The 22,936-nt window shown below is 50.7% G+C and overlaps 2 protein-coding genes across 3 annotated transcripts in view; one reads left to right on the forward strand and one right to left on the reverse strand.

Annotated features, from left to right (window-relative positions):
* Nucleotides 1-15,378, reverse strand: part of ZMAT5 (zinc finger matrin-type 5) — a 22,345-nt gene extending 6,967 nt beyond the window's left edge. For both annotated transcript variants that reach the window (XM_020907122.2, XM_020907124.2), the window contains exons 1-3: nucleotides 15,270-15,378; nucleotides 3,293-3,447; nucleotides 198-260 (exon numbers count right to left, since the gene is read on the reverse strand). In XM_020907122.2, the coding sequence (XP_020762781.2) occupies nucleotides 198-260; nucleotides 3,293-3,419 (190 nt within the window). In that variant the 5' untranslated portion in view covers nucleotides 3,420-3,447; nucleotides 15,270-15,378. The remainder of the gene's footprint in view (nucleotides 1-197; nucleotides 261-3,292; nucleotides 3,448-15,269) is intronic.
* Nucleotides 15,379-15,652: 274 nt separating this feature from the next.
* Nucleotides 15,653-17,643, forward strand: UQCR10 (ubiquinol-cytochrome c reductase, complex III subunit X). The gene is made up of 2 exons (XM_020907125.2): nucleotides 15,653-15,861; nucleotides 17,384-17,643. The coding sequence occupies exons 1-2, from the start codon at nucleotides 15,712-15,714 to the stop codon at nucleotides 17,426-17,428; spliced, it is 195 nt and encodes a 64-aa protein (XP_020762784.1). The 5' UTR covers nucleotides 15,653-15,711; the 3' UTR covers nucleotides 17,429-17,643.
* The last annotated feature ends 5,293 nt before the right edge of the window (nucleotides 17,644-22,936 follow it).

Raw genomic sequence — 22,936 nt, forward strand, 5'->3', positions numbered from 1 at the left:
CACACGCTGAGGTGTGAAGAGCTGAGGGCCAAGCCCTGGCTGTCATAAGGCACAACCCCCTGGGAAGGCCCCGGGTGACTGAGACCACGAAGCGGGCTCAGGGTGGCGGCTGGGGTGAGCTTGGGGGGCGGGCTGTGCAGAGGTCCAGGCAGGCCAGGTGGGTCCCTGAGGGACCTGGACAGGGCAGGGCAGCTTACCTGTCAGGAGAAACTTCCGGCAGGGCCTCTTGTTCTGCTCATCCAGCAAGATGGCAGCTGCGTCTGCAAGGAGACAGAAGCCGGGCTCAGACTGTGGCTGCAGACGGGCACTTCCTACCACCGACACCAGGGAAGGGGAGAGCGCCTCACTCAGTGAGGAAGGTACGAGGGGACGACCACGGGCAGGAACTCGGGGGAGAGGGAGCCGAGCCTCAGAAGACCTCAGCCCCATCCAGCCCAAAGCCAGGACGGGTGTGAGGTCAGGGACTCTCAGCCATGCACAGCAGATCACCCGGGGAGTTTTTTTAAGTCCTGGTATCAGATAGTTTAGTCGTTAAGCTGTGTCTGACTCTTTTGCGACCCTATGGACTGTAGTCTGCCAGGCTCCTCTGTCCATGGGATTTTCCAGGCAAGAATACTGGAGTGGGTTGCCATTTCCTTCTCCAGAGGATCTTCCTGACCCCGGGACCGAACCCCCACCTCCTGTGTCTCTTGAGCTGCAGGCGGCTTCTTTACCGACCGAGTCACCAGGAAGTGGGTCTCCTGGGCCCCCTCGTGGCTCAGACATAAAGAATTTGCCCGCAATGCAGGAGGCCCAGGTTCAATCGGAAGAAGACTCCAGTGTACTGTCACTGCAACTTCCTAAGACTCTCTAGCCATTTGCTTCTCCGGGGGATCTTCCCAACGCAGGGATCACACCTGGGTCTCCTGCGTTGCAGACGGACTCCTTACCATCGAGCCATCAACCATGTTGAACATTAAATCTTACATGTTAGAATTTAAATTCCGTTCTAAGCTTAAACCTTGTGTGCTCCTTGGTGGGCAAGGAATCAATTGGTCAAAATCTGTGGGTGACTGAGGCCCAAGAGGACAGCGTCCTGGCTCAGAGCCCTCATGTCGCCCTGGAGGAGGGGGTGGCCAGGCCCGGGCTGCGCACTTAACGCTGTCTGTCCACCACCTTCTCCAGAGGCCACTGGGGTAAAGAAAAGACCAGGGGCTTTGGAGCCTAGATTCACAGGACCCCAGGCAAACTGCTTAATCTCTCCACGTCTCAGGTTCCCCACATGTAAAATGGGAGGAAAATGCTCCCTGCTGTGAACATTTAATAAGTTAATGGATGGACAGCACTTGGCAGAGGACACCACACATTAGAATTTTGCCAGGAAAGTGGGGCTGGGAGCAGCCTCAACACCAGGGTCCCCAGTGACGCTAACGTGCAGCCAGAAGTGGAAGCTCAAACAAGTCCAGCTTTTACTCCATGACCGCCTCATAAACCCGTCATATGTGCAAGCAGGCCCATTGTGTAGATGGGACTACTGAGGTTCATGCAAGGAAAGGGGGCCCACAGGGAGGCACCGCAGCGCCGAGTTTGCGCCCCAGCGGAGGGCCTCCAGCCCCTGCCTTCTCCCGTGTGGCTGCTGACTCCCTGGGCTGAGCTTCCCTGATGGTTCAGTGGGTAAAGAATCCGCCTGCGATGCAGGAGACACAGAAGGTTCGGGTGCAATTCCTGGGTCAGGAAGAGCCCCTGGAGGAGGAAATGGCAATCCACTCCAGTGTTCTTGCCTGGGAAATCCCATGGACAGAGGAGCCTGGGGGGCTGCCGTCCACAGGGTGGCAAAGAGCTGGACACGGCTGAGCAGCAGCAGGGCGGAGCTGATGGACGCGGCTCCTCACCTCAGGTGGGCCAGCTGGCGGCCGGGGGCGGGGCTGGGCTGAGGTCTGCAGCTAGTTATCAGAGGACTCACACCCGGCCTGCCTGCCTGCCGGAGCGTGGGTGGGGCTGGCAGCCTGGGCGGGGTCCATCTGTCAGCACTAGGCTTGTTGCTCAGCCCACCCGGCTGGTGCCAGAGGCTTCGCCTTGGGGAGGTGGGCCGGTGGAAGGCATCTGGACATTGCTCAGAGCCTCCCCTGCCACCCGTCTCCCAGGCAGGACAGAGAAACTGGAAGAGGGGCCGAGTCTGAGTCTTGACAAGGTTGTCAAGACAACCCTATAGGGAAGGGCTCCAGGCTGCCCAGCATCTGGCTGCTGGCTCCAACTCCAGCCACACAGCAGAAGCTCCAGGCAGCTTTTCAAGTCTACTGAGCCCCAGCCTGTCTTTCCCAGCTTCTGTTTTCTTTCATCTGAGGGGAGGGCTTGAGAACTGTTAAAATGCTCCTCGGTGATGCTGAAGTGCATCCGGGTTGAGAACCCTCTGCCCGGCATTCAGGGCTCCCGCGGTTTGACCCCACCGGCCCTCTCGTTTCAGCTCTCCGCGGCCCTGGGTCTGTTTGCTTGTTCATTGAGACATTCACCCGGCAAACATTTCCCGGGCACGTCCTGGGCGCCAGGCGCTGTGCCAGGATGAGGACTCAGCGGAGGACAAGTCAGACCTGGTCCTTCCTTCCACTCCGACAGTCACACTAATCCATGCAGCTATGAGCGAGGTAAACAGCCAGCACGCGGCCAGATGACCTGCCCTGGCCCAGGGGTCGGAGAGGGTGTCCCGGAGGACACTTTGGGGGAGGGCAGGACAGCAGGAAAGGCCTGGCAGCTGAGATGACAGCACTGGCTGTGGCCAGCGTGGCTGGAGCTTGGAGGGAAAGGTCAGCAGGGCACGGAGGCCTGGGCAGGACAGGGGTTCCACCCTGAGCATGCTGTTGTAACGGGGAGTAAGGTCACAGAAGAGAGGGGCCCTGTTTTATTCACCCTTAGGTCTTCAGAGCCTCTTGGGCAGTCAGGCACGTGCCAAGTGCTCCCCAGCCCCGTGGCCAGCTTCAGCCCAGCTCCTCGCCTTCTCTCTCCTGCTACGAGAACACCTGCTCAGGATGGAGCCCGGGCTTTTCCCTAAGTCGAGGGCGGGAACACCAGCTCCTCAGAGAGGCCCTCTCCCTGTCCCCGGTGTCCTCCGGAGCCTAGCAAGGGGTCTGAGAATGGAGCCTCCAGTCAGAACTGCGGGGAGAGGAGTGCGCCTTCCACCTGCCCCTCCGAGGGCAGGGGCCAGCGGCCTGGGCCTCTCTGTCTCCTCAGAGAGCCCAGACCAGGACGGTCAGTGGCCCACGGCGCTTCCCTGTGGATGATCAGCGCGATCAGAGACCAGGGCTCCCCCAGCACTCACCTCGGAACATGTCATACCAGAGCTTCTTGGCCTTCAGGTGCTGCAGGCCGTTCAGGTGCTTCTTGCGGTTGTGGAGGTTGTCCTGGAAGGACCGGTCACAGTAGTCGCAGAAGTAACGCTTCCCCATGGTGACCCGTGCCCGGAGCTGACACGGCCTGCGAGGTCAGAGCGCTGGGTCAGAGCATGGAGGGCACAGAGTGCAGCGGGGCGCACCGGGGCCCGGCCTGTGTCTGGGGAGAAAGGCTCCCAGACAGCCAGGGAGGAACCACACGGGCAGATACTCAGAGCCTGAGACGCCACATTCCAGAGCGGTTGTTGACAATTCTTTATTTTTTTTTCCATTCAATTTTATTTTTTCAATTTTGTTATTTTTTTTGGCCCTGCCGCACAGCATGGGATCTCAGTTCCCCGACCAGGGATTGAAACTGCAGCCCCTGCGCTGGAAGCGCGGAGTCTTAACTGCTGGACCGCCAGGGAAGCCCCTCTTTTAACAGTGCTGATGCCCAGCTTCTATCCCAGAGCCACAGTGGGGGAGGCTGGGGCACCAGGGTGTTTCAGTGCTCCCTGGGGTTCTCATCTGCAGCCAGGCTGGAGAACGGCCACCTGCCCCCCACTGGACAGCCCCCCGCAGGGCCCCCCCACGTCTCATCCCCCTCTCAGAGATGTGCTCCTTCCATCTTTGCTCAAACACTACCTTCTCAGTAATCTCCCGTGACTACTTCATTGAAAACGGCAGAACCCTCGGCTGGGCTTTCCCCATTCCCTGCTCCACTTTGCCACCTTTGAAGTGGCGTTATTTGTTATGTTTATTATGTTGTTTCTTCTACGGGAACATACATGCTTGCGGCCTGGGGTATTTTTGTTTCGTGTGTTGCTGCAGCCCCCAAAGTGGTGCACAGTACAGAGAAGGCAACCAAATGTGTGTTGAACAAATGAACGAATTCCCATTTTCCTTATGCGAACAACTGAGTTTCAGAGAGAGGAAGTGACTCGCTCAAGGTCACACAGCTGGTACGCGGGAGGCTACCCTTGGTGCCCGACGATCCCGCTGCTGGTGTCCACTCTTCCACAGCCAGCTCGAGGCTTAAAGAAGCCAGAGGGCTTGGGCAGACATGCAGGCAGCTGAACGCTCAGGTGGTGATCACGGAGGGAAACGAGAATGGTTCAGGGTCTTCAGACCCGTGAGACCCCTCACCGGTGGTAACCACCGCAGCCAGAGGCAGGTGGCAACTCTATGACTCATGGCCAGCCCTTGGGTCCCCATTTGGTGTCACAAGATGAGAGGACAAACGGGTCCACTCGGGGCCATCAAGTGGGATTGGCAAAGGGCTGAGCCCAGAATCGTCCCACACTTTTCAGGTCCTAGAGTCTGACCCCTCCTTTCCCAGAGCGGGTGCCTGAAGCCCTGAGGAGGAGAGGACAAGCGATTTCCCCAGGGTCACCAGGTAACAGCCCGGGCCCAGCAGCAGAAGCCCTGGCCTCCCAGGGCCCAGAGAATACAGATAAAGCTGAGAGCCAATCCACAGGGCAGTGGGACGGGGATAGATACATCTTGGGATGTATCCCTCCTGATAATGGGGAGGGACACAGAGACAAACAAGCCCCCTGGAGAAGGCCGCTCCTGCGGCAGACAGCAGCCATTAAGTCAAGGGCAGTAATGGATTGGGAACAGTCACTCAAAATGAAAACGTATAAAACCTCTCTTCTCCTATTACTGCTGAGACACCGCATCCCAGACACACGGACTTGATATATTAAATTTGGCAGCTCTAATACACCCTGTCTTGCCAATAAACTTATAGGAATTGGATTGAAATTCTAAGAGATGAACGTTTAACCAAGAGATGAGTGCTTAACCAAGCCGTTCACGAGGCCTGAAGCAGCTCAGAGGAGAGGAATGGACAGGGGGAAGGGCCAGGGGAGGGGCGTCCCTCGGGAAGCTGTGATGGAACAGGGGCTCTTGGCAGACTCGGCTGAGCAAAATCCCCCAAGGCACTGGGAAGCCACTTGCGTGACCCCAGACCCCTCCAGGCCTCTACGTTCAAGCTGGGAATACGGGGCGGTGGGTCTGATGGGCTGGCTAATTGCTTAGCGAGCAGCACACAGAAGTTCGCTTATCCAATGAATTATTCGTAAAAGAGAAATAGCAATACAGGGCTTCCATGGTGGCTCAGTGGTAAAGAACCCGCCTGCCAATGCAGGAGACGTGGGCTCGACCCCTAGGTTGGAAAGAGCCCCTGGAGAAGGAAATGGCTACCCACTCCATTATTCTTGCCTGGAGGATCCCATGGACAAAAGAGCCTGGTGGGCTATAGTCCATGGGGTCGCAGAAGAGTTGGGTGCGACTTAGCAGCTAAACGACACTAGCAATGTGAATGATACTAACAATGTCTGGCATTGCGCAAGTGCACGATAAATGTTATGTAGTATCTGGTTCCACTGAGCACCTACTACAGGCCCGCACCGGGCTAAAAGCTCCAGAAGGCGTCATCTCATTGAATCCTCAGGACAACCTGTAAGGTTTCAGATGAGGGCTCTGAGACTCCCAGAAGTGAAATGACTGAGCCAAGATCATGCTGCTGGACAGCGGCCAGGGGGCTCTGGAGCCCACACTCCCCACGGCTGGGACAGTCTCCTCCCAGCAGATCATGCCGATGACAGCTTTCCTCTGCTGTCTACTCACAACACCCCCAGGACCACATGGCACCTTCAAGTCCCAAAAGGTATGTATCGTGATCCCATTTACCAAGGAGGAAACTGAGGCCCAGAGAGGGGCTCTGGGGTGCTCCAGATCACACCTCCAGGAAGAATAGCAGGTCTCGTCACGCCTGGGGCTCAGGTCTGCTGGGAAAGCCACCCACCAAGCCACCAGGAAATGAAAATCTCACACACACCACCCCCCCAACCTACCCAGTGACACCGATTCAAACGCTGAGCCCTGGGGCCGGGCTGTGTGTGTCTGTGTACACGTGTGTTCGAGCATTCCCCGTCTCTCACATGCACAAACCACGGGGACACACCAGTCTCAGCTGAGGGCTGCCGCAGCACCGACACCCACCCCTGCCTCCTCCCCCCGCCCACCGAGCCACCCCTCATCGGGCAGGGGAAGCGCTCAGCCGTCCAGGGCAGGTCAATGGGCCGTGCATCCCATCCCAGCTCTGCCAGGCTGTGGCTCTGTCACATGCCCTCTCTAAGCCTCAGTCTCCCCGCATGGAAAGCAGGAGGTAGGTATTTAGGCCAGGAGATCTCTAAAAGCACACACACACACACCCCTAACACAGAGAGCCTGGCCCACAGCAGGCCTCAAGAAACGTTGGCCGTCATCACCATCATTATTACTGGCCTCCATAAAGCCAGGGTATCAGTGCCCAGTGACCTCTGTGATCAGCTGCTCCATAATACAGATGAGGAAAGTGAGGCCAGGAGAGGGGAAGTGAGCTGTCTGCAGCACCCAGCACAAGGCGGCACAAAGCTAGTTCACAGCCCCACGGCAGCCTAAGACCCCCGCCTGCACGGCAGCTCTGCCGGCCCCAGGTGCCCAGGGAATGCGGTCAGGGGAGCAGAGCGGCTTTACGGGGGCCAGCACTTCACAGGCCTGACCCCAGGAGGCAGAGGCCCTGTCCCTGGGCAGGAGCTGGCCCCCAGCAAGGTGACCTCGGCCGGGCAACGCCCAGGTGTGAACTTCCAGGGCTCCCGACCTCCCGCTCCAGTGCCCCAGCGCACATTAGGAGGGGTGCGGCTGCAGAACGCTCTGACAGACACACAACTTGCAGGCGGAGCGTGCTGGGCGTCCTTGCACAGGGCACAACCTGCACCACCGCACTTGGCAGTCCTGAGCGGGAGGGCAGGGCAGGGGCGGGGGTGGGGACGGCCGGATGTCTCCCTGGCGCCCAGATGCCAGCATGGGGTGCTGACTAAGCGGGCCCTCTCTGCAGCCGTGATTCATCCCCGTCCTCCGAGGACGCTCTGCACCATGTGAGCGCAGCTCCGTCCGGGAACACAGGCCCATCCGGCCCCGCTCCCTCGCCGGGAACACAGGCGGCACTGCCCGCCCACTCCTGGAGACCAGGTCTGCGGTGGTAACAGCATCTGCTGGCTCCCTGGACCTTTGCCAGGTGACAGAGTGGCTGGCTCCGCGTGGTCACGGGCAGAGGGCAAGGCTGGGGTGGGACCATCTTCTGGGGTCACACAGGCCTGGGTTTGAATTCCAGTTCTACCACTTATCAGCTGGGTGACCTCCGGAAAGTCCTTTCCATCTCCCGGGAGTCTGTCCTCAGCTAGAAAACAGGAACCCCACCGCTGCTGTGAATTTACCACTGCGGAGAGTGGAGGCTGTGACTGCTGTTGCCATTGTCATCCGGGGGGCTCACTGCTCCCCCCAAACCTGACTCAAAACTGCAGCCAAAGTCTCAGCAGCAGACACGTCTGTCCCTCTTGCCACCTGCTCTGCTTTCCAGAGCTCGTCTCACACGCTGACTTACTGTCAAACAGGCTGCATCCCCGCTAGAACACAGCTCCACCAGGCAGAGGGCGCCGTCTGTCCGTCCAGCGGCTGCACCTGCTCAAACGCAGAGCAGCTGCCAGGATGAGCGAGGGACCTGCCCACCCCTGCCCAAGGCCTCCCGCCGCCTGCTCACCGGCTCACCCACCGTCCTCTCCATAAGCTTGAATATGGGGAAAAGCATGAGGACGAGAAGAGAGACACGAGGCCCCCCCAAGGCAAGAACGTCACCCTCCCCCTCCCCGCAGGGCTCCTGTTCCCGGCAGAGGCCCCCTGACCCACTTAGCCCACACCCAGCGGGCTCAAGGAAAGGATGACCAATGAGCTGAGATGCAGTGAGGAGCAAGAGGGAAGAAAAGAGAATCAGATTTGACTCCGTCGTGCAAGGCATTCTCTTGTCTGATCCTCACAGACCGTCTGAGCACGCACCAGTGCGTCCATTTCACAGATGGGGACACGCGTTCAGAAACACTCACTTCCTAATTTGCTCAAAGCCACAGCTGGGAGAGACCCTGATGACCTCTCATCAGCCTGAGCGCTGCGGGTGGGCCGGTGGGTGCTGAGGATCCCCAGGCACCTGCCACGGAGCTGCCATCACACGTGTCAGGGCCCGGTGGGGCCACCTCTCGCCCTGGGGCCGGCTCTCCCTTCCCCAGCGCTCCACCTTGAGGCTGCTCCACTGATATTCTTAGTTCCTTTCATCGCCAGCGGCTCGGGTCCAGAGCTGGCTTTGGCACAAGGCTAAAATAAGCCAATAGCTCGGCCGCGGGGGCGGGGAGGCAGCCTGTAATGATCCAGGCTTGTGCTCTCCCCATGCTGCCCGCGGGCTCACCTGTCATTTCTTCTGATTATGGCACCACCAGACCCCAGGTAAACAGCAAACCTCGGCCAGAGGGTGGCTTTATGGCGCGCCCACTAGGAGCACGGCAACATTCCAGCATCGCATATGCCCACCGTCTGGAGTCGGTGGCATCAGACCCGCCCCACGCGGGAGGCCTGCAGACTGCCTGCTCGAGACCCAGCTCCAACAGCAGTGCCTAGGAGACCCAAATGTCTCCCCTGATGGGCTCCCCCAGATGCTAAGGGTCTCCCTCAGATGCCCCCGCGGTCTTGTAGCAACCACACAGCTCTCTCATCCTGGCCTCCTGAAAGGACAGAGCTCCCAAACAGGAGAAGGGAAAAATTGTCTGAAGGAGGCTCTTGAACCACACGCCCTGATTCCAAAACATTCTCCAGCCTCCCCCCACCACCGCCAGGCCTGGGCTCCCAATACCATGGGACTCTCTGCCACTGCTGCCCAAGTCACGTCTCACCCTTTCACACCTAGACCAGCCTCCCCCTGCCCTTTATTTTCTTTTTCTCACATTTTAATTTCAATAACATCTGGTTTGTTGTTGCTATTTAGTCACTAAGTCATGTCTGACTCAGGGTCCCAGGCTCCTCTGTCCATGGAATTTTCCAGACAAGAATACCAGAGAGACAAGAAACCAGAGTGGGAAGCCATTCCCTTCTCCAAGGGATCTTCCCAGACCAGGAATTGAACCCATGTCTCCTGCATTGGCAGGCGGGTTCTTTACCACTGAGCCACTGCTGAGTCCCTGCATCAGCCTCGTTAGTTCAGCCCACTCTGGGCAGCATCAGATCAACCCTCTGAAAACAACTCCTCAAATTTTTCCATTGCTCCTGGTGAGGAGCTTATTAAAAATGAAGTCTCCTGAATCAGATCCTCAGGAATTCTGACTCAGCAGGTCTGGAAAAATTTGCATTCTAACCAGCGAGTCTAGCACCCCCTAGCATATACCCCCAAGAAATAAAAGCCTGGAGAACTGAGGTCCCACTGTTCATCAACCTTCTTTTCCCCTGCATGCCACTGGCAGCCTCTGCTGAAGGCAGTCACTTGGGTGGACACAGCCCCCAAATTCGTGTCCCAATCGGAAATGTGCTGGTCTATGAACACCCTTGGTGTGCTGAAACCCTGACTCGACCGGAAGGCAAAGCATAATTCAGAAAAGTGGATAAAACACTTTTCTTACTGGCTATGTCTCCTGTCACACTCCAGGAGAGATTAAAATTGAAAATAGAGGACTTCCCCAGAGGTCCAGCAGTTAAGAATCCACCTGCCAATGCAGGGGACACGGGTTTGATTCCAGGTTCCAGAAGATTCCACATGCTATGGAAGCAACTAAGCCCATGGGCCACAACTACTGGGCCTGCGCTCTAGAGCTTGGGCTCCTCAACAAAGAGAAGCCCCCACTCTCCATACGGAATGAAAGCCTGCACACAGCAATGAAGTAAACAATAAATAGCAAATAAATAAATCTTTTTTTTTTTTTTTTAAAGACACATGTATGGAATTTGATTTGGATTCCCTGATAGTTCAGTTGGCAAAGAACCACCTGCAATGCAGGAGACCCTGGTTTGATTCCTGGGTTGGGAAGATCTTCTGGAGAAGGGATAGGCTACCTACTCCAATATTCTTGGGCTTCCCTGTGGCTCAGCTGGTAAAGAATCCGCCTGCGATGCAGGAGACCTGGGTTCAATCCCTGAGTTGGAAAGATCCCCTGCAGAAGGAAACGGCTACCCACTCCAGTATTCTGGCCTGGAGAACTCCATGGACTGTATAGTCCACGGGGTCGCAAAGAATCTGACATGACTAAGCGACTTTTACTTTTCATGGAATTTGATTAATGGAGACAGTCATTTTTTAGAAAAGAAAATACAGGTAGCAGAGCAGCTCAGGTATCATATTAATGTTCTTGTCCTAAATTTATCGATAATCAGTCTATACTTGGTACTTAAAAGTGTCTCACTGAAAAGATTTCTGTTGAGTATACAAGAGAAAAGCATGGCTTTTCAGGAATCGATTAAATTGATTCCAATTTAAAATATAAAAGTTGAAATTTGTAGTTAGATAATTGATAAAATGGGCTTCCCAGGTGGTGCAGTGGTAGACAATCTGCCTGCCAATGCAGGAGATGTAGACTCAATCCCTGGGTCGGGAAGATCCCCTGGAGGAGGAAATGGCAACCCATTCCAGTATTCTTGCCTAGAAAATTCACATGGACAGAAGAGCCTACAGTTCATGGGGTCGCAAAGAATCTGACAAGACTGAGTGACTGAGGACAAGCACACAACTGATAAATTATCTGTCAGTAATTTATATGACACTTGTTATTTTAAGTTGAGGAGTTAGCAAAGGTTGGAAACATTGGCTGCATATTAAACACCAGGATATAACACCTGGGGTGCTATAAAAGCTACTAAGAGTGCCCCCCACCCCCCATATTCTAATTTCATGACAGAGATGGAACCAGTATTTTTTGAATCCCCAGACTGAGAAAAAGTGACATAAGAGAACTTGACTAAGTCTATTAAAAGTATCAAACTGTTTACAAGAACTTAAAATTTATCACATTTACAAGTTTAATTTATTTGCTTTTCTAGTTAATTGTTTAAGTATTCTGGGGAAATTATGTTAGGTTATATATCTGAAGTACTTAAAAGGAAAATCAAATATATTAAATGTATAAGTGGAATTAAATGTGTAAGGGAGTGTAATTGGGCTGAAGATATGGCTGAATGTTTAAAGGAATTTTGTTTGCTCAACTTGAGTTCAAATATTAATCAAAAGGAAAGTTAAGGTTATTTTTCTTATTTTTTTAGGTTTAAATATAGAATAATAATTTCTAAACTGAAAGGGATAGCTTAAAGAAAAAGATTTTTTTTAAAAAAAAGTGTTGCTCCCAAATGAGAATTAACTAAAAAGGCAAAAAATAAATAAATAAATAAAACAAGCCACACCTTAATTCCCTGTGGTCTTCCCTACCCATCTCACCTAAAATAATTCCTCCCTCCTCTTAACTTCCCATCAACCAGACAAGCTGTCAGCAAGATACAAATGTTCTTTCCCAGAAGCTTCACAATCTCCTGTCCCAACAGGCTACCAAGATGCTTTGCAAATAGAAAATAACTGGTCATGGATATAAAGCATTTCACATTTTTCCTCCCCATCACCTCATAAGGCATTACAGTTGCTTTTACAAGTCAGAGGTAGATCCAGGTTTCCAATCTGGTCCCTGCTTTTCAATGCCACACCTACACAAACGACTTTTATCTCTGGCTCAGGTCTCTCGTCTGAACTCTAGATTCAAATCCCCATTACCCTCTGGACAGAAGCAGTGGCAGATTTTATTTTCTTGGGCTCCAATATCACTGTGGATGGTGGCTGCAGCCAAGAAATTAAAAGATGCCTGCTCCTTGGAAGAAAAGCTATGACAAACCTTAACAGTGTATTAAAAAACAGAGACATCACGTTGCCAACAAAAGTCCATATGGTCAAAGCTATGGTTTTTCCAGTAGTCATGTATGGATATGAGAGTTGGACCATAAAGAAGGCTGAGCACCAAAGAACTGATGCTTTTGAACTGTGGTGCCGGAGAAGACTCCTGAGAGTCCCTTGGACTGCAAGGAAATCAAACCAGTCAAGGAAAGGACATCAACCTTGAATGTTCCTTGGAAGGACTGGTGATGAAGCTAAATACTTTGGCTACTTGATTCAAAAAGCTGTCTCATTGGAAAAGACCTGATGCTGGGAAAGAAGGCAAAAGGAGAAGGGGGCGGCAGAGGATGAGATGGTTAGACAGCATCACTCAATCAAAGAACATGCATATGAGCAACTCTGGGAGATAGTGGAGGACAGGGGAGCCTGGCATGCTGCAGTCCATGGAGTCACAAAGAGTTAGACACCATTTAGCGACTGAACAATAACCACCTCCATTTGACGTCTGAGGAGCAGTTCAAGCTTCACATGGCCAAACAGAAGCTAAAATCATTCCATTGATTTTAAGTTGCTGAGGTCAAAACTTTGATTTCATCCTTGATTTCTCTTTCCGGTACCCCCTACATCACTCACCTAGAGCCAGACATCCTGGAATGTGAAATCAAGTGGGCCTTAGGAAGCGTCACTATGAACAAAGCTAGTGGAGGTGATGGAATTCCGGCTGAGCTATTCCAAATCCTAAAAGATGATGCTGTGAAAGTGCTGCACTCAATATGCCAGCAAATTTGGAAAACTCAGCAGTGGCCACAGGACTGGAAAAGGTCAGTTTTCATTCCCATCCCTAAGAAAGGCAATGCCAAAGAATGCTCAAACTACTGCACAATTGCACTCAGCTCACATGCTAGTAATGCTCAAAATTCTCCCAAGTCAGGCTTCAACAATACGTGAACTGTGAACTTCCAGATGTTCAAGCTGGTTTTAGAAAAGGCAGAAACATATCAAATTGCCAAAATCCACTGGATCATCAAAAAAGCAATAGAGTTCCAGAAAAACATCTATTTCTGCTTTATTGACTACACCAAAGCCTTCGACTCTGTGGATCACAATAAACTGTGGAAAATTCTGAAAGAGATGGGAATACCAGACCACCTGACCTGCCTCTTGAGAAACCTGTATGCAGGTCAGGAAGCAACAGTTAGAACTGGACATGGAACAACAGGCTGGTTCCAAATAGGAAAAGGAGTATGTCGAGGCTGTATGTTGTCACCCTGCTTATTTAACTTATATGCAGAGTACATCCTGAGAAACGCTGGGCTGGAAGAAGCACAAGCTGGAATCAAGATTGCTGGGAGAAATATCAATAACCTCAGATATGCAGATGACACCACCCTTATGGCAGAGAGTGAAGGGGAACTAAAAAGCCTCTTGATGAAAGTGAAAGAGGAGTGAAAAAGTTGGCTTAAAGCTCAACATTCAGAAAACTAAAATCATGGCATCTGGTCCCATCACCTCATGGGAAATAGATGGGAAAACAGTGACAGACTTTATTCTGGGGGGCTCCAAAATCACTGCAGATGGTGACTGCAGCCATGAAATTAAAAGACGCTTACTCCTTGGAAGGAAAGCTATGACCAACCTAGACAGCATGTTAAAAAGAAGAGACAATACTTTGTCAACATAGGTCCACCTAGTCAAGGCTATGGTTTTTCCAGTGGTCACGTATGGATGTGAGAGTTGGACTATAAAGAAAGCTGAGCGTCGAAGAATTGATGCTTTTGAACTGTGGTGCTGGAGAAGACTCTTGAGAGTCCCTTGGACTGCGAGGAGATCCAACCAGTCCATCCTAAAGGAAATAAGTCCTGAATTGGAAGGACTGATGTTGAAGCTGTAACTCCCAATACTTTGGCCACCTGATGCGAAGAGCTGACTCATGTGAAACAACCCTGATGCTGGGAAAGATTGAGGGCAGGAGGAGAAGGGGACGACAGAGGATGAGATGATTGGATGGCATCACTGACTCAGTGGACACAAGTTTGAGTAAAGTCTGGGAGTTGGTGATGGTCAGGGAGGCCTGGCATGCTGCAGTCCATGGGGTCGCAAAGGGTCTGACACAGCTGAGCGACTGAACTGAACCCCCTACATGCATCTGTCAACTTGTTCTGTTTGAATCACCCCCTTAATACATCCCAAATCTGATCACTACTCTAATCCACAACCTAATCTAAATTACCATCCAGCCTCCACTCCCACCACAGCAACTTCCCCTCTTTCAGTCTGACCTCGGGAGAGCAGCCAGAAATGACCTTGAAAGTCATCAGATCATGTCACATCATGTCACACCCCAGCTTGTCACAATCAGATCATGTCACACCCCAGCTTAAAACCCATCAGTGGCTTCCTAGTACAATAAGGAAAAAATAAGACTCCTTATCATGGGTTACTAGGCCATATATGAGCTGATCTGAGTTACTTCACAGTTCATTCTACTTTTTCCCCTGGAACACCCCAGGACAGAGCAGTCTCAAGGCCTTTGCACCAATTTTTTTCCTGTTTGAACGGCGACTATTCATTCACTCAGGTCTAGGGTTAAGTGTTGTCCTGGGCACCCTGGCTAAAATATTACCACCACTCCCTCCCCAATCAACCTGTCTTCTGCTCTTCTTAGTATTACTTGTTATTACTGCCCCTCCCCACACACTCTAGAACAAGTGCTTCGCGAGGGCAGGGACTTGTTCACCGCTGAATCCCCAGTGCAGGGCCCAGGGCCTCTTAGAAAACATTTACTGGACCGCCCTCGTCCTCCGAAGTTCTTGCTACTTCTATTCCCCAGAAGCAAAGAGTGGATCTAGGTCTCCCGTCTTCCAAGCCAGGTTGTCAGCTTGCGAAACCCAGGGATGAGGAATGGAAGCAGGGGCAGGATCGCCTCTTCCCCGGTGGTCGGGCAGAGGGACTCAGCCCCCTGGACCCGACTTGTTGCCATAGGTTTCAACTCTAGACCTGGACTTGGGGCTGACAGGCGACAGGAGTGGGGACAAGCTTGAGATCGGTCATCCGGGCCTCGCCTACGTATCCAGTCCACGTCGTGTTAAATAGCGCGGCCCGCCGCAGGGCTCGCCGACCTAGTTGGAAGGGCCCAAGTCCTCCCGCGGGGATGGTGAGGAGAAACTCTCCCTCGATGTGCCCTTCACAGAACATACCTGCTTCGACGGGGCCCGACGGCTCCGAGCTCCTCCTCCGGCGCCCTCACACCGCGAACTGCTTGCTGGGATTCGTAGTCCTCCCGTTGGGGAACGTCCCGCCCTTCCCAGAAACCTTTGCGAATCAAAGCGGAAACAGAACGGAAGTGGAGGAAGCGTGAGAGCTTCTGGGTGTTGTAGTGAAAATATTAAATCTTTTTTTTTTTCTTTTTAATGCTTAGGAAGTAGAATTCAGTAACACGTCTCACCAAGCTGTTTGGGATCCCATGATCTAGATTTTAGGAGACCTTAATCCTGCTCAAGCCATCAGTTTACCTCCACTCTTCAAAACGACGCGCGCCGAGATTCAGAAGAACTACAGATCCCATAAAGCATTACACGTGGAGGCCCTTTGGAGGGAAAGGTCGTCGCGGCGCCGGCGCTCGTTCTGCAGCGGACAAACATGGCGGCCCCGACGTTGACTGCGAGGTTGTACTCGGTGCTCTTCCGCAGGACCTCTACCTTCGCCCTCACCATCGCCGTGGGCGCCCTGTTCTTCGAGCGCGCCTTCGATCAAGGCGCAGACGCGATCTACGAACACATCAACCAGGGGGTGAGGGCCTGAACCGTCCCTGACCTTGGGCCCTTCTGAGGGGTGACAGTGGGAGTGAAGGTGGGGCGGGACTCAGTCTACTTTTACGAGTAGCGGAGGAACCCTGGATGTTTTCTATCTGTAGACTGCCGTCTGTCCATTACCCCCCGGTATGAATCCTAAAATGTTCAACAGGATCAATAGCTCCCACTGTGCAAGGGCTGTTAGTATCGCTGCCTCCCACCCCACACACCCACTTTTCCATTGGCAGAAGCGAAAACTAAAGCCTAGTGAGAGCAAAGGATTTATTGGGGCCACACCACCAGGAGGCCAGTGACAAGTCAGGGCTGGACCCCCTGTTTCGTCTGAGGGTTTCAAGGGCACATTTGAGCGGGCGAGGGCCGTGAATAAGGACATCTTAGACACTGGGGCTGGCCTTTTTACACAGCACTTTTCAGTTCCGAAGCCTTTCTGTGCTGGCAGCGGTGGTATTAATAGTGGTTAAGGGGTGAGGGGGATCAGGGGATCGGGAGGGTATAAAAGCAGAGAACCCTGGGTGGGAATACCGGGCCTTACCACTTAATAACTTGTGTGAGTTAACCTCTCTGAGCTTCACTCTTATCTGTGAAATAGAAATGATAGTAGCTGTCTCAGGGAATTATTGTGAGGATTCCATGAGATGCTGGCAAGGTGTCGCAGTAGGTGGTAGGAGGTACCACTCGAAAACTAGCATTTTTTACAATCCCAGGGAGAAAGTGGAAGCATAAGCTAGAGAATAACAACATCTTTTAAAGTCACTGTGTGCCAGGCACTGTGCCGAGTGCTCTGCATACTTTATATCGTTAAATTAAAGTATTTAATTTATGGCTCATACTAGGGGACGTCCTGGACAAGTAAGCTGTGTTCCACCACTCTGTTAATAATTTGAAACTGTCTGGCCCTACTGCCTAGGCAGGCTCTGTCCCCTGATGTACAGCCTGTGGCCAGGGTAGCTTTCTGTCCTTAAAAGTGCTGCTCCTGTTCATTTGCAAGCTGTTCCCCTGGCCATTTCAGTATGTGGGTAAGGCATCTCAGAAGACTGTCGTAATCCACCCATTCTTGGTGCTTTTATGAATGAGAATACAGCTAGTTCCTGACCCAGGGATCATAAGTCTGATGAGGTTAAAATAGGGCTCAATGTGAAGTATTTGGGGGCCAGGCTCTTAGGACCTCTTGAGTAATACCTAGGAATTGAAGAAATGAGACATTTTCCAGCCTCTGTTCCTTAATAATTGTGTGCTCTGGGCGCCCAGGTCCCTTGGTCTCTCTACCTGTTACCTGTCGGGTGAGGTCATGCGTCCCCCTCCCTGACACACTCACTGAGAGCATTGTGTAAATGCTGGGAATGTGTGTCAGGCCTAGTGCTGCTTCCGGACTGCCCACTGCAAGCTGTCTGGATGTGGTACGTGTTTCTCTCAGGCTTGTTTTAGAGTCCAGGCTGCGGGAGGCGTTGTACAATGTCAGACGCTAAACTCGGTCCGTGGCTCTTGTCTTTAAAATGCAGAAGCTGTGGAAGCACATCAAGCACAAGTATGAGAACAAGGAGTAGCTCCCAGGAGGCCCCCGTCCAGGCCAGAAGGACCAGGTCCAGCGCCAGCTGTCTGCCCAGAGCCGGGGCCTCAGCTTGAAGACATGCTCGGGTCCCTGCACGGACCACCTTTAGCTGTCGACAGGAGATGGCGTCACCTGACAGACTCGAACTTCTGCTGTGTTTGAAGTATGTTTAGTCAGAGTCATCAGCAAATAAATGTAAATTGTCCTTGAGACCTGCTTCTGCATCTTCTTAACTACCTGCTCTTCACTTAACTGGTTATTTGACACCACTTCAGAGTTCTCTGCAGACATCTGAAGGGCAGATTCCCTTATTCTGGCTCTCCCGTTAACTTCCAGAGAATTCCAGTTTTCACACCGGGAGCTAGAGCTGGAGGTGTGAACCTTCAGCTTTGGCCTTTAAGCTGATAGCTCCATTCTTGAGTCATGCAGAGGACAGCTAACTGGCTTGGCCATAGGGAAGCGCTGTGGAGGCAGCTGGGGAACAAATGTTTATTCTCCATTCTGCCTTTAATTTGCTGAGGATCTTTGGGGAAGCTGGCATACCTCTCTGGGCCACAGCTCATCTTCTCATGGCTGTAAGGGACAGCATGGCTGGGAGCAGCCACAGAGAACATGGAGATGTGCTGAGCAGTAGAGGGCTTGGTTCTGTTTGGTGACTGGCCTGGGAAGACGAGTGACTCACTTGCCCACCATCTTTCACCTAGAGCCTGGCGTGATGGGGCCAGAGCCAGAACAACCACTAGCATCTGATGGGGGAAGAGTCAGCTGGGAAACTCATGCAGGGGTTGGAGAGGCCCTAGGAACAACTGCCTACCTGAGGCATATCCTCCTGAAGGGGAAGTCCAGGCCTGCAGAAATCATGACCTGACAGAGGTCGTACGGCTCTGGGGGCCAGACCAAGACCTGAGCCAGAGTAGAGGCTATTCTTTTTAAGAATGAAGTAAAGAATAATTCTGGGGGTTGAAGATTTGCCATGTACATTACACTACACTTTACCCAATTTGAGGATAGTGTGCTGGCGAAAAACAATAAAATGGAACTTTTTTTTTTTCTTTTGGAAATTATTGATCTAATCCTCTTTTTTTTTTTTTTTCATTTATTTGTATTAGTTGGAGGCTAATTACTTTACAATATTGTAGTGGTTTTTGCCATACATTGACATGAGTCAGCCATGGATTTACATGTGTTCCCCATCCTGAATCCCCCTCCCATCTCCCTCTCCCCATCCCATCCTTCCAGGTCATCCCAGTACACCAGCCCTGAGCACTTGTCTCATGCATCCAACCTGGACTGGCGATCTGTTTCACATTTGATAATATACATGTTTTGATGCTATTCTCTCAGATCATCCCACCCTCGCCTTCTCCCATAGAGTCCAAAAGTCTGTTCTATACATCCGTGTCTCTTTTTCTGTCTTGCGTATAGGGTTATTGTTACCATCTTTCTAAATTCAATATATATGTGTTAGTATACTGTATTGGTGTTTATCTTTCTGGCTTCATTCTGTATAATGGGCTCCAATTTTATCCATCTCATTAGAACTGATTCAAATGTATTCTTTTTAATGGCTGAGTAATATTCCATTGTGTCTATGTACCATAGCTTCCTTATTCATTCGTCTGCTGATGGGCATCTAGGTTGCTTCCATGTCCTGGCTATTATAAACAGTGCTGTGATGAACATTGGGGTACACGTGTCTCTGAGTTCTGGTTTGTTTGGTGTGTATGCCCAGAAGTGGGATTGCTGGGTCATATGGCAGTTCTGTTTCCAGTTTTTTAAGGAATCTCCACTTGAAAAGTTATTCTACAATATCCTTGAGCACCTGATGACAAGCTCAGGGCAGCGGGGTTAGAACGAGCTTAATTGATTACCTGTCTCAGGTGAGGCATATTTAGCCCAAGCAGTAAGAGTATCTCTAAGCCATTCTACATTAAGATTTGTCATTAGCATTTCTGAACTGTTGAGGTTGTGTGTCTGTTTTCAATTAAGAGACAAATATTAAAATAACCCCATTTTACCTATTTTATGGGAGTGAATATTATCCACCCAGAACTTCAATGTGACCCTCTTTGGAAATAGGGTCTTTGTAGATGTAATCAGTTAAATGAAGGTGAGGTTGTGGGATTTCCCTGGCAGTCCATTGACTTAAGACTGCGCTATGAACGTAGGGGGCCCAGTTTTGATCTCTGGTCAGGGAACTAGATCCCACATGCTGCAACTAAGAGTTCACATGCCCCAACTAAAAGATCTTGGCATGCCTCAATTGAGACCTGGCGCAGCAAATTAAAAAGAGATGGGGTAATGGGCTGGGGAATCCTCCCTAAATCCAATGACTGGTGTCCTGAGAAGACCAAGACAGAGATTGGAAGTTTAGCTTTCAGGAGTCAAGGAATGCTAGAGATTGCCAGCAGCTAGAAGCAGGGACAAGGATTCTTCCCCACAAACTTCAGAGGGACCTTGATGAAACCTTGATTTTACAGTAATACCCTCCAGAACATGGAGAAAATAGATCTCTGTTGTTTTCAGTCACTGGGTTTGCAGTCATCTGTCATGGGAGCCCTGGATAACATACACCTGTCATAATGGCCAAGCTGGGCTTCCCTGACGGCTCAGTGGTAATCTGCCTGCCAATGCAGGAGACACGGGTTCAATCCCTGGGTGGGACAGATCCCCTGGAGAAGGAAATGGCAACCCATTCCAGTATTCTTGCCTGAAAAAAATCCCATGGACAGAGGAGCCTGGTGGGCTACAGTCCATGGGGTTGCAAAAAAGTCAAAAATAATTTGGCACACAATGGCCAAGCTAAAGGATATTACCTAACCTTGTCAAGGATACAGGAAAGTGACACAGATGGATTATTGCAAGAGTATGTGAAGCGGTACCATCTTCCTGGAGGGTATTTTGTACTTATGTATCAAGATCCTTAATATACATACCCTTGACCCAGTAAATTCCACTTCTACCGAATTTTCCTAAAAAAAAAAAAGTTAATGTCCACAAGATATGTTCATCATGATGTTGTTTATAATGGCTGGGGGGGGGGGGGGGGGGGTGGTGGGCAGGAATGAGATATCCAAAATAGGAATTACTATTAAGGTGAAAATTATGTAGCCATTTAAAACCAAGAGGTTTGGGAGTTAACTTTTTTGGAATATGGTTTTATTTCTTTAGTTTTGGCTCTGCTGGTTCTTTGTTGCTGCCTGGACTTTTCTCTAGTTGCAACAAGTGGGGCTACTCTTCATCGTGGTGTGCGAGCTTCTCATCGTGGGGGCTATTCTTTTGTGTTCTTTTTTTTTTTTCTTTTTTCCTTTTGTTTTCTTTTGTGGAGTACAAGCTCTAGCAGTTTTGACTCCCGGGCTCTGGAGCACAGGCTCAGTAGTTCTAGGCCCAGGCTTAGTCACTCCACAGCATGTGGGATCTTCCTGGACTAGGGATCAAACCTGTGTCCCTGCATCGGCAGACGAATTACTTACCACTGAGCCACCAGGGAAGCCTGAAACATTCATTTTAAACACTGGACCACCAGGAAAGTCCTAAAATTAAGTTTTAACTGGGAGAAAATAGCCAACAAGCATGGCAATGTACCAGCCTCACTGATGTATGAAATAGTGTTTCAAATCCATAAGAAAAAAACTACTAACACAGAAGAGGTTAGGGTGAATGACAGGAATAGGCAATTAAAACAGGAAATACAAATGGCCACAAACATGAAAGATGCCCAGTGTCACTAATAAGCAAAATGAAATACCATTTTTTTGCACATCGCATGAACAAAGATGGAGAAGATTAGCAAAACCAGTGTTTCAATGAAGAAGCAGGCACTGCCCACGGGCCCTGAAGCAGTGATATTGGAGAGTACTTGGGCGATATCTATTTTTAAATATTCATTCCATTTTTTTTTTTAATATTTATTTACTGATTTAGCTGAGCTGGGTCTTTGTTGCAGCACTCGGGACCAATCTTCATTTCGGCATGCGGGATCTTTTATTTTTTCGGTTGTAGCATATGGGATCCTAGTTCCCTGACCAGGGATTGAACCCCGGGTCCCCTGCATTGGGAACTTAGAGTCTTAGCCACTGGACCACGAGGAGAGTCCCTGTTTGTTCCTTTTGTTCCTGATCTTTCAAGAGGAGAAAAGTATCTCCAGGATCCCACGTGCACATGCACGCACACAAGAAGTCACTGGAGTCTTGTTTGGAATTTAAAAAAGAAGAAAAATGCCTTTAAGTGGGGGAGTGGTTAAATAAAAGGTAGCTTCGTACCATAGAAATCTTTGCAGACAATAAAAAAGAATGGGGTGACTCAGCCTGCAGTTGAGAAGAAAGACAAAGTGAAAACAAAACCAAGCTGCAAAATGGCATGTTTAGTTGTTTAGTTCCATCCACTCGAGGAAACACGTGCGCATTGATAAGGCTACACACAGAATCCTGAGGTATCTGCATTAAATCGTCCTGGGAAACACATACCCGAGGGCTAGGATTTCAAAGATGTACCTTCACTTAGTGCAAGTGATTGACTTTTTCTTGAAACAAGCAGATACTGAATTCTAGTAAAAAATATTTTATAGGAAAGAAAGCAATTCAGTAAAAAATAGTTAATGCACGTGCTGAGATAGAACAGTCACAATATAAAGCTAAGTGAAAAAACAGGTCACAAATTCCTATAAAGTGTGACACCTTTTATGTTTTTAGTAAACATGCATAAGAAAAAAAATTGGAAATGCTCACACAAAATTCCTCATAGTGGTTAACTGGCTGAGCCATTTTTTTTTCTCTTGTATTTTTCCCCCCTGATTTCTAAGTTTTCTACATCAAGTGTGTATTCTCTTTAGTGGGGGAATGGAAGTGAATTAAAAGGGGGCTGCCCAGGGAGAACACGAACACAGAGAGTCGCAAAACGTGAGCCTCCAGCCCTGCAACCCAGCTGTTGGGCGGCCCAGGGTGCCTCTTCCTGAAGTCCTGATGAGAACTTGTTCTTTTTTTGAATTTTTTAAAAAATTTATTGCATGCAGGATCTTAGTTCTCCAACCAGGGGTTGAACCCATGCCCCCTGCAGTGGAAGCATAGAGTCTTTTTTTTTTTTTTTTTTTAATTAATTATTTTGGCTGCCTAGGGTCTTAGCTGTGGCACACAGGCTTAGTTGCCCTGAGGTATAGGGGCTCTTAGTTCCCCGACCAGGGATTGAACCTGTGCCCCCTGAGTGGAAGTCTTAACCACGACTGCCGGGAAAGTCCCAGGAACTTGTTCTTGATTGGCACTGCTAAATGGGAGCTAGGCCTCCCCAGGGTTCCCTGGGTGGATCTGTCCACAGGTGGGGGATGTGAGGATTAGCACCCTTCTCAGACTGACACAGAGAAGTTGTTTATCGCTGGGAAAAATGTCCATCTCTGTCCCAAGCTCAGCCCACGGCATTTTCTGATGGCAAGAGCTAGGACAGTCTTTATAAGTCAAAAGCCCCAGGGACTCCACTGCTCCACTCATAGAGGTGTCAGGAAAAGCTAACT

The sequence above is a fragment of the Odocoileus virginianus genome, chromosome 12 (assembly GCF_023699985.2).
Source record: "Odocoileus virginianus isolate 20LAN1187 ecotype Illinois chromosome 12, Ovbor_1.2, whole genome shotgun sequence".
NCBI classification, from domain to species: Eukaryota; Metazoa; Chordata; class Mammalia; order Artiodactyla; family Cervidae; genus Odocoileus; species Odocoileus virginianus.